Source organism: Salmo salar, chromosome ssa13 (genome assembly GCF_905237065.1).
Source record: "Salmo salar chromosome ssa13, Ssal_v3.1, whole genome shotgun sequence".
NCBI classification, from domain to species: Eukaryota; Metazoa; Chordata; class Actinopteri; order Salmoniformes; family Salmonidae; genus Salmo; species Salmo salar.
This window is the reverse complement of record NC_059454.1, coordinates 45,188,152-45,204,065: the sequence shown is the minus strand read 5'-3', so window position 1 is coordinate 45,204,065 and position 15,914 is coordinate 45,188,152. Positions and strand designations below refer to the sequence as shown.

Here is a 15,914-nt window from a genome sequence, read left to right as displayed (position 1 = left end):
GGGTCAATACTGCAAATTTTGACTCTGCATCAACTTCATGTAATTGTCAAAAAAAGCCTTTGACACTTATGAAATGCTTGTAATTATACTCAGTATTTCATAGTAACATCTGACAAAAATATCTAAAGACACTGAAGCAGCAAACTTTGTGGAAATTAATATTTGTGTCATTCTCCAAACTTTTGGCCACGACTGTACAGCTAGGTACATCAGTACACACAAAAGACTTAAAAATAGGGGGTACCCTTAGAAATTTATATATTGTGTATTTGTCATATTTTTTGCTTTCATAATTCATATACATTTTGCCATACAATGTGTGATTTTATTTAAGGCCTTTTACAAACATGATTTGTTACTGTTGCTAGTTTCACACAAGTTTGCAATCATTTTTATTTAAACAGCTGCTCGAAAATTCAAACTCTGAGAAGCCAGCAAGAATAAGCAAGACCTAGCAAGAATTAGGCAGTAACCTTGGCAATCTATCTTCAAACTAAAAGTCCCGGAAGAAAGATATAAACAAATGGTAAAAATGTGTAAAAACAATGTATTAAGAAATCTTAGCAGACTTAGAATTTTGTTTGACATTATCCAAAAAGGAATGAAGTTAATAGGCTTAATAGCACAAATAATTAATATAGCATTGAAAATATTGCTAACAGAATTAAAAAGAATGATGACTAGATAGTATTATGGTAACAACAGTAACAAAACATTAATTATAATGCTACTGTTAATAATAGTAGCCCTATAGGCTGCTAGGTCATCAAAAAATGCCAATGTAAAAAATTATAATAATAATATTAATAACAATATTAATATTATAATTCTAATAATAAACTTTACAAAACACATTTAAATCCCATTGTTATTCAACCCAACCCCTCTGAATCAGAGAGGTGTGGAGGGCTGCCTTAATCGAAATCCACGCGTAGTTGTCTTGCTCAAGGACAGAACAGCAGATTTTTCCATATTGGGGATTTTTTATTTTATTTTTTTACCCACAATTTTGTGATATCCAATTGCGATCCAGTCTCATTGCTGCAACTCCAGAACAGGCTCAGAAGAGGCGAAGGTGGAGTCATGCGTCCTCTGAAACATGACCCGCCAAACCGCGCTTTTTAACACCCTGCTGCTTAACCCAGAAGCCAGCCGCAACAATGTGTCAGAGGAAACACCGTTCAACTGACCACCGAAGTCAGCCGCCCGGGCCCACCACAAGGAGTCGCTATAGCGTGACGAGCCAAGTAAAGCCCCCCGGCCAAACCCTCCCCTAACCCAGACGACACTGTGGCCAGGGCAATAAATTGCAATGTCTGTACTGTGAGAAGCCTAAGACAGCGCTACAGGGAGACAGGATGGACAGCTGATCGTCCTCGCAGTGGCAGACCATGTGTAACAACACCTGCACAGGATTGGTACATCCGAGCATCACACCTGCGGGACAGGTACAGGATGGCAACAACAACTGCCCGAGTTACACCATGAACGCACAATCCCTCCACCAGTGCTCAGACTGTCCGCAATAGGCTGAGAGAGGCTGGACTGAGAGCTTGTAGGCCTGTTGTAAGGCAGGTCCTCACCAGACATAACCGGCAACAACGTCACCTATGGGCACAAACCCACCGTCGCTGGACCAGACAGGACTGGCAAAAAATGCTCTTTACGTACGAGTCGCAGTTTTGTCTCACCAGGGGTGATGGTCGGATTCGCGTTTATCGTCGAAGGAATGAGCGTTACACCGAGGCCTGTACTCTGGAGCGGGATTGATTTGGAGGTGGAGGGTCCGTCATGGTCTGGGGCGGTGTGTCACAGCATCATCGGACTGAGCTTGTTGTCATTGCAGGCAATCTCACGTTACAGGGAAGACATCCTCCTCCCTCACGTGGTACCCTTCCTGCAGGCTCATCCTGAAATGACCCTCCAGCATGACAATGCCACCAGCCATACTGCTTGTTCTTTGCGTGATTTCCTGGAAGACAGGAATGTCAGTGTTCTGCCATGGCCAGTGAAGGGCCCTTGATCTCGATCCCATTGAGCACGTCTGGGACCTGTTGGATCGGAGGGTGAGGGCTAGGGCCATTCCCCCCAGAAATGTCCGGGAACTTGCAGGTGCCTTGGGGGAAGAGTGGGGTAACATCTCACAGCAAGAACTGGCAAATCTGGTGCAGTCCATGAGGAGGAGATGCACTGCAGTACTTAATGCAGCTGGTGGCCACACCAGATACTGACTGTTACTTTTGATTTTGAACCCCCCCTTTGTTTAGGGACATATTATTCTATTTCTGTTAGTCACATGTCTGTGGAACTTGTTCAGTTTATGTCTCAGTTGTTGAATCTTGTAATGTTCATACAAATATTTACACATGTTAAGTTTGCTGAAAATAAATGCAGTTGACAGTGAGAGAACGTTTATTTTTTTGCTGAGTTTATTTAGCAAAAATGTAGATAAATAATTAGCCTACATGTCAAAGTGTAGTCTAGGTGATATGGGTACAGCCTCTCATGTCCACACCGATGCTGACATGAGGGAGACGCTAGAAAATGTAGCAAAACTTTAATGAGACTGCTAATTACATAAATACAGTGCCTTCAGTAGTATTCACAGCTATTTACTTTTTCCACATTTTGTCTTGTTACAGCCTGAATTGAAATTGGATTAGTGCTATTTTAAGGTAAGAAACTAACCAATAATTTGTAAACAATCTTTAAATATATTAGTTAGTTGGGCTAGGCGTTCTGCTAGCGCCCCACCTTGACAACATCCTGTGAAATTGCAGAGAGCGAAATTCAAAATACAAAATTCGTAATATTAAACATTCATGAAAATACAAGTGTCTTACATTGTTTAAAAGCTTACCTTATTGCTTACCTTACCTTATTACCTTATAATCCAGACGCTTTGTCAGATTTCAAAAAGGCTTTATGGCGAAACCATATCATGCGATTAACTGAGGACAGCGCCCCGCGTACAAAAGCATTACAAACATTTTCCAAACAAGCAGAGGCGTCACGAAAGTCAGAAATAGCGATAAAATAAATCACTCACCTTTCAAGGTCTTCCTCTGTTTGCAATCCCAAGGGTCCCAGCTACATAACAAATGGTCCTTTTGTTCGATAAAGTCCTTCTTTATATCCAAAAAAAGTCAGTTTAGTTGGCGCGCTTGATTCAGTAATCCACCGGTTTCCCTCGTTCAAAATGCATACAAATGAATCCCAAAAGTTACCAATAAACTTCGTCCAAACAAGTCAAACAACGTTTCTAATCAGTCCTCAGGTACCCTAATATGTAAATAAACGATACAATTTAAGATGGAGAATAGTATGTTCATTACCGGAGATAAATAACAAAGTGCGTGCCACAATACTACAGCCAAAATGGGAGCCACCTAGAAAAACTACAAATTGTAGCTCATTTTTTTAAAAACAAGCTTGAAACTCTTTCTAAAGACAGTTAACATCAACTGGAAGCCCTAGGAACTGCAGTCTGGGAGGTATTCCATTGATATTCCCATAGACAGCCATTTCAATGAGTGGTGAGCTCAACAAACAAAAAAAATCTGTATGGATTCTCCTCGGGTGTTTGCCTGCTATATCATTTTTGTTATACTCACAGACATTATTTTCACAGTTTTGGAAACTTTAGAGTGTTTCTATCCAATACTACCAATTATATGCATATTCTAGCTTCTGGGCCGGAGTAACAGGCAGTTTACTTTGGGCACCTCAGTCATCCAAACTTCCGAATACTGCCCCCTATCCCTAAGAAGCTAGCTAGGCTTACAGGTAGATGTAAGTTAGTTGGTTAGTTTGATGATTTGATGCCAATTAGCACGCTAGCTAGATATGTAGCTAGCCGGCTATTGGCAATACCAATAACCAGAGACATTTATTTAGTAAATTTTTTGTTTTCACTTATCCCAATGCCTCGCAAAGCGTGGCACCTATTGGTAGATGGGTAAAAAAAGCAGATATTGAATATCTCTTTGAGCAAGGTGAGGTTATTAATTAAACTTTGGATGGTGTATCAATACACCCAATCACTACAAAGATACAGGCGTCCTTCCTAACTCAGTTGCCGGAAAGTAAGGAAACCGCTCAGGGATTTCACTGAGGCCAAAGGTGACTTCAAAACAGTTAGAGTTTAATGGCTGTGATAGGAGAAAACTGACATTGTAGTTACTCCATAATACACTGCTCAAAAAAATAAAGGGAACACTTAAACAACACAATGTAACTCCAAGTCAATCACACTTCTGTGAAATCAAACTGTCCACTTAGGAAGCAACACTGATTGACAATACATTTCACATGCTGTTGTGCAAATGGAATAGACAACAGGTGGAAATTATAGGCAATTAGCAAGACACCCCCAATAAAGGAGTGGTTCGGCAGGTGGTGACCACAGACCACTTCTCAGTTCTTATGCTTCCTGGCTGATGTTTTGGTCACTTTTGAATGCTGGCGGTGCTTTCACTCTAGTGGTAGCATGAGACGGAGTCTACAACCCACACAAGTGGCTCAGGTAGTGCAGCTCATCCAGGATGGCACATCAATGCGAGCTGTGGCAAGAAGGTTTGCTGTGTCTGTCAGCGTAGTGTCCAGAGCATGGAGGCGCTACCAGGAGACAGGCCAGTACATCAGGAGACGTGGAGGAGGCCGTAGGAGGGCAACAACCCAGCAGCAGGACCGCTACCTCCGCCTTTGTGCAAGGAGGAGCAGGAGGAGCACTGCCAGAGCCCTGCAAAATGACCTCCAGCAGGCCACAAATGTGCATGTGTCTGCTCAAACGGTCAGAAACAGACTCTATGAGGGGTTGAGGGCCCGACGTCCACAGGTGGGGGTTGTGCTTACAGCCCAACACCGTGCAGGACGTTTGGCATTTGCCAGAGAACACCAAGATTGGCAAATTCACCACTGGCGCCCTGTGCTCTTCACAGATGAAGCAGGTTCACACTGAGCACATGTGACAGACGTGACAGAGTCTGGAGACGCCGTGGAGAACGTTCTGCTGCCTGCAACATCCTCCAGCATGACCGGTTTGGCGGTGGGTCAGTCATGGTGTGGGGTGGCATTTCTTTGGGGGGCCGCACAGCCCTCCATGTGCTCGCCAGAGGTAGCCTGACTGCCATTAGGTACCGAGATGAGATCCTCAGACCCCTTGTGAGACCATATGCTGGTGCGGTTGGCCCTGGGTTCCTCCTAATGCAAGACAATGCTAGACCTCATGTGGCTGGAGTGTGTCAGCAGTTCCTGCAAGAGGAAGGCATTGATGCTATGGACTGGCCCGCCCGTTCCCCAGACCTGAATCCAATTGAGCACATCTGGGACATCATGTCTCGCTCCATCCACCAACGCCACGTTGCACCACAGACTGTCCAGGAGTTGGCGGATGCTTTAGTCCAGGTCTGGGAGGAGATCCCTCAGGAGACCATCCGCCACCTCATCAGGAGCATGCCTAGGCGTTGTAGGGAGGTCATACAGGCACGTGGAGGCTACACACACTACTGAGCCTCATTTTGACTTGTTTTAAGGACATTACATCAAAGTTGGATCAGCCTGTAGTGTGGTTTCCCACTTTAATTTTGAGTGTGACTCCAAATCCAGACCTCCATGGGTTGATAAATTGGATTTGCATTGATTTATTTTTGTGTGATTTTGTTGTCAGCACATTCAACTATGTAAAGAAAAAAGTATTTAATAAGATTATTTCATTCATTCAGATCTAGGATGTGTTGTTTAAGTGTTCCCTTTATTTTTTTGAGCAGTATATTAACCTAAATTACTGAGTGAAAAGGAAGGTTGTACAGAACAAAAATATTCCAAAACATGTATCTTGTTTGCAATAAGGCACTAATACAAAGTGTTATGTTTGTGGCAAATCAACAGATCACTGATATTTTCAAACATGGTGGTGGCTGTATCATGTTATTGGTATGCTTGTCATTGGCAAGGAGTCGAATAGAGCTAAGAGCAGGCGAAAACTTGGTTCAGTCTGCTTTCCAACACGCACTGGGAGACACGTTCATCTTTCAGCAGGACAAAAATCTATAACATAAGGCCAAATATACACTGGCTGCTTACCAAGACAACATTGAATGTGGCCTAGTTTTGACCTAAATTGGTATGAAAATATATGGCAAGACTTAAATGGCTTGATCAATGACCAACCAACTTGACAGAGCTTAAAGAATTTTTTTTATAATAATGTGCAAATATTGTACAACACAGCTGTAATCACTTCCAAAGGTGATTCTAACATGCATTGACTCAGGGGTGTGAATACTTATGTAAATTATGTTACAGGTTTTGTTTTTTCTGTTTATATTTCGAGGTAATACGTTACCACGAAGGGCGCACCGATTGGTGTAAGTACACTACATAACCAAAGGTTCATGGGCATGGGGGAGCACAGGAGCAAGACTGGAGAAGTTGGAAGGCTTTAACTCCATGTTATGTAGTGCAGCTCTAGCAGGGCAGAAATTTGACGAACTAACTTGTTGGAAAGGTTGCATCCTATGACTACCATGTTGAAAGTCACTGAGCTATTCAGTACGGGCCATTCTACTGCCAATGTTTGTCTATGGAGATTGCATGGCTGTGTGCTCGATTTTATACACCTGTCAGTATAACGGGTGTGGCTGAAATAGTCATTCTCTAATTTGAAACAGTGTCCACATAGACCACTCTTACAGAACGAGTGCAAGGAAACAGACAACTAAGAGAAAGGACATTGTGACATCTTGTGGACAATCAGAGACTTATACCTGAGGACGAAAAACCAGGCCATCCGAAGTGGGCCCAACAGAGATAGCCAACGGAGACCTTCAACATGTAAATACATGCATTGCACTTCTTACCCATAAGAGCGGCAGTTCGGGGCAAGGTATTAGGGCTAAACTAAGCGTAGTTTACAAATGTATCCAAGTCTCTCTCTCTCAAAACACGTGTCATATTGAGTTGGTCCGCTAGGGACCTGTTGTCATTGTATTAAGTTCTAAGCAATAACCTAGACTGTGTGTATCTTATGTTATCATTTAGCTTGTTAGTAAATAAATCATTAACTCAATTTGTGTGGTACGGAATGATTAGTGAGACCCGGGTTTGTGCAGATTTACGGAGTCTACAACTTTCAGAATGAGACTGATATGAGGAAATGATTGATTATTGTCTGTTATGATATCGAGATATTCGGATATATTCTTGAGTTAATTTGGGAAACAGTAACTCATTAAACAAACTTTTCCCATGGTGCCCCAAGTTACTAATGAGTTAATTGTTACATTATTAATTTAATCATGTAATAATTAAACATAGTTAATTATTCTAAAAATAGCATGTCATCACATGAATGATAGTCACGTCACGACAAGCCTGAAAATCAAAATGGATTAAATAGTTGTTTTTTCACCATCTGCCACACCCCTATGGAGGACCAAGACAGCCAAAATCAAAAATAAATGAATAAATAAATAAGTATATATATATATGCACGTAAATGTCAAAATAAATGAATATACACAGAAATAAATAAATAAACACAATTTGATATAAATGAGTAATTTTGCATTTACTTATTTTTCCAAAATATCTATTTTCCTAATTATTAATTTCTGTATTTATTTATTTCCCTATTTATTTTCTTGACCATTTATTCCTGTATTTATTTATTTCCCTATTTATTTATTTTTGCCAACTTTTATTTCTTCATTTATTTATTTATGTATTTATTTATGTATTTTTGTCACTGTGAACATGTCTACACGACGAGTGTCGGTGTCTGAGCTTCTTTGAGAGGCGGCTGATCGGCTTGAAGAAATAGAGCACTGTAAGTATGATGACACATACTCTGAAGGTATAAATTAGATTTTTGCTGGGCATCAGTTGAACATTATTTGATGTGTACTTTTTGCGCACATAGAAACCACATGTTCAGACCGCTAACGTTAACTTAGCAAGCAGACTGGCCAAAGGAGCACATGTTCACCAAAGTGAAGAGTGCAGACTGGCTAAAGCTAGCTCTAATAATTTGCTTTTCACTCAAATGTTGTAGCATTAGTTAGCTAGTGAGCATGGTGAATTGTCTAGCAGTCCACAAAGAGAATATTAGAAGATGTCCCTAGGTAGATTGCCAGTTTTTGCTGAAATGGTGCGGTCAAGTTTAGAAGTAAGCATGGGCAACTTAGCAATATACTCCTCTGCAGTTTGAATGAAAGTTTATAGCTACATATTTTATGCTGTGGATATCTAGGCCTAATGGTGAATGCTGATAATTTGTATTGTACAATTTCATTGTCAACAGCAAGTTCATCTGGCACTTCATCTGGCACTGCATCTAGCACTTCATCTAGCACTCCATCTGGCACTTCATCTGGCACTCCATCTGGCACTTCATCTGGCACTGCATCTGGCACTTCATCTGGCACTGCATCTAGCACTTCATCTAGCACTCCATCTGGCACTTCATCTAGCACTCCATCTGGCGCTTCAGGGGGTCGAGTAGGCCTACACCCTGTTGATGGTGAGTTAGCTAACATACAAAGAATGTATTATAATTCATATTATATTATATAATTTATAACCAAGTGTAAAGTAAGAATGTGCCTCCGACGACTGACATATCACTTCATTTTCTGTTATATAGCCTAACTTACTTGCCAGTAAGCCTAACTTACTTGTGCATAAGCCTAGTGTACTAAAAATATTAGACAACATAACTCAAGCTAAGCTGATCTATTGGTTGAGAATGTATTTTTGAAATCAAAGAATCATGTTCACATCACTTGATAGCCAAAAGGGAGCCCTCAACCAGACATTTAAAGTCAATCAACAGAGTGAACCAAATTGTTTTGTGCAATATTGTGACAATTTGTTTTGTGATGTACATAGGCATGCACAAATCCTACGTTTTAGAACGTATAACTTGAAAATATAGGGAGTTTCTTGTTGAATTATTAAGAGATTCTTGCATGTTTAAATTCAATTTGCATAGTGTATAATACTGATCCTAGATCGGCACCCGTACTCTGAGAAGCTTGAACTTCTATGGCTATTAAATATTAAATCCTACTCATGTCATTAAAGCTAATCTGGGCATGTAGTTACCAAGCTTCTCAGAGCATGGGTGTTGATCTAGGGTCAGTTTTGCTATCTAGCAAAGAATAAGGATAGAATATAGACAGGGGAAATGTGATCATAGATCTGCACCATAGTGCAAGAAGCTGGACAGCTGGCCCAGATATCAGACCATTTTGAAGGTCCTGTCAGTTAGAGATGTACACTTTATTAGGTATACCTGCATTTTAACGCAAATAGCCTGCTCCTCTGAGAATAATGTAGCTGCCTGCAACTCAATCTATAAAGTAAAGAGCTTTAGTTGTTGTTTGACAAAAACATTAGAATGGGCAAGATGCGTAATCTAAGCAACTTTGACCGTGGTATGATTGTTGGTGCCACACATGGTGATTCCAGCATCTCAGAAACAGCTGCCCTCCTGGGATTTTTACGCACTACAGTCTCTAGAGTCTACAGAGAATGGTGCGATAAGAAGTGAGTGGCAGTTCTGTGGGCAAAAACACCTTGTTAATGAGAGAGGTCAGAGGAGAATGTCCAGACTCATTCAAGCTAACAGAAAGGCCACAAATGCTCAAATAACAGCTGTTTAAAACAGTAGTGTGCAGAAGGGCATCTCTTAATGTACAACACCGTCAATCATTCAGGTTGTTGTGGAGGCAAAAGGGGGTCCTACCCAGTACTAGATAGATGTACCTAATAAAATCTGTAATAAAAAGTGTATATAATGATGAAAATCAGGTTTGCAAGTTATATTTTTTGTTTGTCATTATCTCACAGGTAATTGAGAAAGCTCACAAGAATTTGTGGAGTTCATCTTAACTTCGTTTCCAAAGTTGAGAGACGCGAGCGGGTTCGAGCTGCTGAAAATTGAACAGGTCCTAACCACCCTTTTCACCCTTCAGTGCCTTCTGCACCATGGCAAGTATCAAGGTTCACAATACTGTGGTTTTCATGCATTAAGCATATCCTACCTCCTTCCATCTCTACTTCTTGCCATTATGTCCTCATGCATTTACCTTCTCTGATATTGACTTATTTTTTATTCAATTGTTCATCAGAATTGTGTTCTTTGTTCCCAGGACGTCTGAGAAAACCTCCTACATGGTGCGCACGACCCAGAATACCCTGGAAGCCTACCGCTACATTGACTGTGGTTCCAACTCCACGGTTCACCAGTCCCCACGCAGACCGTGGCAGTAAAACTCCCTCCCCCACCCACTACAGTCACCACCAGCCACAGTGATGAGTGATAGGGTCACAGGGACCATTGGTGCTCGCCAAGGTGCTGGTAGCCAGACCACAAGAACCAATTCAGTCCGAGCATTTGTTTCGACTGCAGGATTATTAGGCTTGATCACTTGCCTACGTCAATGCATAAAACATTAGCTCTTCAGTAAATTATATTTAACTGTTGTGCATTTGACTGATGTTCAGGGTATGACTAATTTACAGCCTCCTGTAGCTTCAACATCCTTGATTTTAGGAGTTAATTAGTTAACCTTGACTTGATCATAGTAACTGGTGTTACTACTGAATTATGACTGTATCCTGCTGTGCTAGTCGTTTTATTTGTAACATTGAGAGCATCCTATAACATTTTAGGAAGGTCCTTTAGCGTGGGTTCATGTGATTTAAGGTGCTTGGCATAGTAACAATGTATAAAGCGACTGACATTGTGTTGCGCAAGAAGGGAGATTTGTTCTTTGCTATTTATATAGGGGACTTGACAAGACTAGTTAAGGGATGTGCTTAAGGCAATTTATTGACTCCAATGCTTCCCACAGTTGTGTCAAGTTGGCTGGTTGTCCTTTGGGTGGTGGACCATTGTTGATGGACATGGGAAACTGTTGAGTGTGAAAAACCCAGCAGCGTTGCGGTTTCTGACACAAACCGTTACTCCTAGCACCTACTACCATAGCCTGCTCAAAGGCATTTAGAAATGTTGTCTTGCCCATTCACCCCCAAGCCATAAGACTCCTGAACATCTAGTCAAATGGCTACCCAGACTATTTGCATTGACGTCTGGACGTCTGTCTGGAGGCCCAGCTTGGACATAACTCCGTAGTGGCTTGTAAAAGGGATCTTTGTAATGTCAACTGCTGTGGTATTAACCAGGTCAGGATAACTTTAATTACATGAACTCACTCACTGTCCTATTATGTTGAGCATCCTGCTAATGTTGTTTACATTCCAAAGCACACCCTCTTGTTGTCATAGACCTACATAGAATAAGCTAATGTAATGGCTTGAAATGTAGTTTCAGAGTTGTATTTCGAGAACGTTAAAAAGTTGTACGTTTGTGTGGTATTTCCAAGTTTGCGGATTGGCTGTTTAATTTGAAGAGTGTTATTGCACTAAATGGCAATAGAGATGGCCTGAGTGCCTGTCTGTTTGACAATGACTGACAGGGAGTTGGCATGAAAATGACAGCAATGAGTTGACAAGAGCACAAAGATCATGGGACGAGGCTACAATGGAGAAAGGTGAAATTAAAATGGATGATGTGCGATGTAAAAAAATAACTTGATGTATCTTGCTTTTTAGATATTTTTGAATACATTTATATTTTTCAAATGCAGAATTCTAAAATGGCAAAAAATAATTCAACTAATAAAGATGGTTATTTTTTGGGACCTGTCTGTGTGTCTCCTCTGTTTGTGACATCTTTGTTTTCAGGCCTGATTCTTGCTCTTGAAAAAATTAAGCAAAATACATAAGGCTTTAAATTCTGGAGTACAGTTTAGAAACCTAGTGATAATAAATCCAATGAGCAAAGTCAGATTTGGTACCACAATTTTTACATTTTTTTTTTATTATATTCTTCATTTGTGCATACAAAGCTTTCTTAAAAAATAGCATATAACAGATTTTCTTACAAATGTTTCCTTTTGTCCTAGCTGCATGTGAGAAAATATATTACTACATATAAAGATCAATAAGAAAACAGACCACAATATATTACCGCTGTCATACAAAGTAGTGTCTTTCTATTTCTTACAAAAACAATGCAAAACACTAAGAATACAAATACATGAAGCTTAAAAATATGAACGATTAAATCTTAATACAGGAGTGCTCTGTCTTTGGTTAAGTACATAGGACCTTAGACAACGGTCTGCTTTGTGTGTTAACTTTGTACATAAAGTCATACAGGTAAAAATATATGTGGGAGTTACATTGATATTGTGACTTATTCTTGTCTTGTTTTTAATGTTTGAATACATTTCTCAATGTTATACTGTATAATAAGGACTAGTATTTGCCCCATAGTCTAGATAATTGACCCACAAAAAAATTGTGGAATAGAACAAAATGACTATTTGCAGCAATATTATTGTGTATTGCTCTTAACAGAAAAAGCCATAGGTATAAATACAATACATTAGAGACGGCATTGGTGCGGCACACCATTATTCCTTGGTTACTACAAACTTTTCTTTCTAGAGTACAATTCATACAAACGTACATGTGAACAAAACATAACAATACCCCATAATCTCTATTACTGACCATATCTGTGCCCTAGCCTCTACACACACTGATACCCTAACCACATACACTCTCTCCCTTGCACATTACAAATAGACGTTTCTCACATTCACTTTTACTTTCTACTGTAGCCTACTGTAGGACTACATCTTCAACATTTTGTTTGACTTATACTGGGGAGAGTGACAGGGTTGAGGCAAGTTTTATCTGTAATTAAGTGTAGTCTTTGGTAGGCCTGTGGGTGGACTAGGCTGCTTATTGCATATCTGAAACCTTAAATGACTAGCAAGTGACGACAAGGCTTTGGTAACTTTAAGGCAATATGAAATTAAAGGCCCAGTGCCGTCAAAAACTAGGTTTCCTGTGTTTTATATGTATTTCCACACTGAGGTTGGAATAATACTGTGAAAATGATAAATGCCATTTTAGTTTAAGAGCTGTTTGAAAGGACCGCCTGAAATATCCGCCTGTTATGGTGGGATCGAGTTTTGGCCTGCCTGGTGACATCACAAGGCGATACATTTGTTAATAGACAAATAAGAGAGTTCCAAACCTCTCTGCCAATAACAGCTAGTTTTTAAGTTTTCCGCTTAGACCACTCACAGACAGCTCTAGCAAAATTGTTGCTTGAGAAATTGCTCTTTGCTGAGAAACATTTTTTATTTTTTACCATTTTAAGTGAAAACAATTACAATAAGGTACTTAATTGTTACCCAGAAATGATTTGATATTGAGATAAAAATGGCTGCATTGGACCTTTAAGACATTTTTAGACATTAGACATTTAAACAACTAATACATTTTGACTATAATTCAAAATGGCAGTCATGTTTGAAATGTTGAGCCTTTTGGTTCCAAAACTCAGTCTTTGAGAAGAGGCCACTGCCAATGGTGCTTTGTGGGTCTGTAAAGCATTTGTTTCTGAAGCCTCCTCTTTGGGAGTTGTAACACTGTTGGCAGTGTAACACCAGGGACGGGTCTTTGGCTTGGTTCTCTACCTGCGCTGCGGCCCTAACATCACCTTGTTGATGAAGTTGACAATGGCAGAGGCTGGCTGCTCCGGGTCGAGCTCAGCAAACAGATGACACACGTTTTCTGCCATGCTGCCTGGCTTCTTGGCTACAAACCCAAACACCCTATTGAACAGAAGGAGGAGGGGGAGAGAGGAAATAGATATTAGAGGGTTAGAAATACACACCTAAGGCTAGATTCGAACCTGACTGCGAAAGATCGGCATTATAACGCAATTGACATTTAAAGACAAGGTTTCTTGCGTTTGCGGAAACTGCATTCATGGTAAACACGGCATATGTCGGCTCAATCGGAAATTACCTTTAAATATAAATTGCGCTATATTGCAATTATTCTGCGTTCCGGATTGAATCAAGCCCCTATTTAGATATATTGATGTCCATTCTTACTGGTTTAATACTATGACTGAGACTTCTGTGATTAAAGGCTCAATTCAATCAGATCCGTTTTGGCGAGCTTACAGTACATTATGTTCTGCTACTCGGATTCAGTGAAGTGAAGTAGCGGTCAGGATGGTGGATTAGGCTATGATAATATCTCCTAAGCTAATATACGATAACAAATAAATAATAATCGAACTACACAAATGTACATAAAGCCTATGAACTGGCATAAAACAGAAGCTGTGAGCATGAATATTTGTGAACATGAATTCGTGACCGTGATCAACAGATACTGTATTTACTGGGATGATGGCAAAGAAACAAAAGCAATATGATGCCATGCAGATAATCAAACATCATGTCACACCGATCAATACACATACAAACACATCACACTCCCAAACAAACATATGCACAAACACACATAGAGCACTTACTTAGATGTTGTTCTGTCTGAGTTAGTCCACCTGAAGCAAAGAGAAAGACAGACCGGACTCAAGACCCATACTGACAGACAGAGCTCTCAAACAAGCACAGGCATGGGTACAGGTGCAGTCACAGCCACGGCCTGCATTGCCCAGGCATAAACACATCACATTCTGTCTCCCACACACACACACACTCAGAAACACATATTTCAAGCTCACACACACAGATCCATGCGCAGGTTTACAGCAAAGGATGAATGGAATATGGTGATGACAGAATGGAAATGCCTCAATTTTTTCTCTTGTTTAGATGGTTAGCTGAGATGGTTTATAAACAGTGTGGCCGAGGTGTATTAGATCGCATAAGGGCACAGTCTTCATGTAATTCATGTTATGGTTGACTGACATTTAAATTGTTTGTGAATGGTTCGTGTTAGTGTGCTACCCTAGTGCCCACCTCCTGTCCTGGGGGTCGATACTGCTGAAAGTCACACTGTTGACTGGGTAGTGTCTCCTGAAGAACACCCTATAGATAGACAGACAGAAAGACCATTTAGTGTGACCATTGATATCACTATCATATGTACTAATCTACCACAATACATCCATACACCCTTTCTTCCTGTTTTCTTTCCTAAGAAAATTTATGTGGGTGACATTTAGACCATATGATTTCGTCAGTGGTAATGTTACCTGCGCTGGCTGTCAGTCAGTGTGATGCCCTGTGAAGACACTTTAAAGTGGACCACTGTGGCCGCTGGCTGGGGGTTTCGTGCCAGTGTGGTTCCGGTTGCCTTGGAGATGGCCTGTGGTCCAGTCAGTGACTCAGTTTCCACAGAATTCAGGTAGAGCACGTTGCAGGCTGGACAGGAGAGGGGTGGGACAGGAAAAAGTCAGAACAATCAGGAAGGGAACTGTGAGAGAATGATTTAGTTTCAAATTCGACATTTGTATTTATTTAACCTTTATTTAACTAGGCAAGTTTTTCAAATTCGGCATTACATAGTACTGTATCAATAGCGTATCAATAGCAGCTAATGCATTATGCATCACATAGGAATTATATCAGCTCACATCACAGTGATGAATTAATTCCAGTGCGTTTTGTTCTATTTTTTTGTACGGTATCAGAACAGTTAAGTTCAACACGGAAAGTTAGTACTGTGACGTCCCAACCACTGAGGTATTGTCCCAACTCCCCCTGCTGTGCAAAAGAGCTCACAATCTTTTAGTGATTGGTCAGATTTCACTTTGGAGAATTTCCATTGGTCCTCCGGGCTCTGGGGCGGTATTTGGTTAGTAACTAGTTCCGGGTGAACTGATCATTGGTGGAAGGGTTGTCACTAGTTACCACAGCCAGAAAGTAAAAAAATGCCTATAATCGTAAACATTCATGATAAAACTCAACAACAAAAAAACTGTCTTAACTTAAGGTTACGCATAATGTTAGCAGTGTGTTTAGGGTTAAGACTAAGGCCAGATTTTAAGAAGATAAATGGTAGAAATA

At 40.5% G+C, this 15,914-nt stretch overlaps 1 protein-coding gene and 1 long non-coding RNA gene across 7 annotated transcripts in view; one reads left to right on the top strand and one right to left on the bottom strand.

The window, feature by feature from the left end:
- Positions 1-5,646: 5,646 nt before the first annotated feature.
- Positions 5,647-11,708, top strand: LOC106566969 (uncharacterized). The gene is made up of 3 exons (XR_001319986.2): positions 5,647-7,828; positions 8,303-8,521; positions 9,853-11,708. It is a non-coding gene; the product is annotated as an uncharacterized lncRNA (long non-coding RNA).
- Positions 11,709-11,856: 148 nt separating this feature from the next.
- Positions 11,857-15,914, bottom strand: part of tns2a (tensin 2a) — a 55,213-nt gene continuing 51,155 nt past the window's right edge. For 5 of the 6 annotated variants that reach the window (XM_014135671.2, XM_014135669.2, XM_045693314.1 and 2 more), the window contains 4 exons: positions 15,101-15,269; positions 14,865-14,933; positions 14,417-14,446; positions 11,857-13,700 (listed from right to left, as the gene is read on the bottom strand). In XM_014135671.2, coding sequence (XP_013991146.1) covers positions 13,559-13,700; positions 14,417-14,446; positions 14,865-14,933; positions 15,101-15,269 — 410 coding nt within the window. In that variant the 3' untranslated portion in view covers positions 11,857-13,558. The remainder of the gene's footprint in view (positions 13,701-14,416; positions 14,447-14,864; positions 14,934-15,100; positions 15,270-15,914) is intronic. The other variant, XM_014135670.2, reaches the window with a different exon arrangement.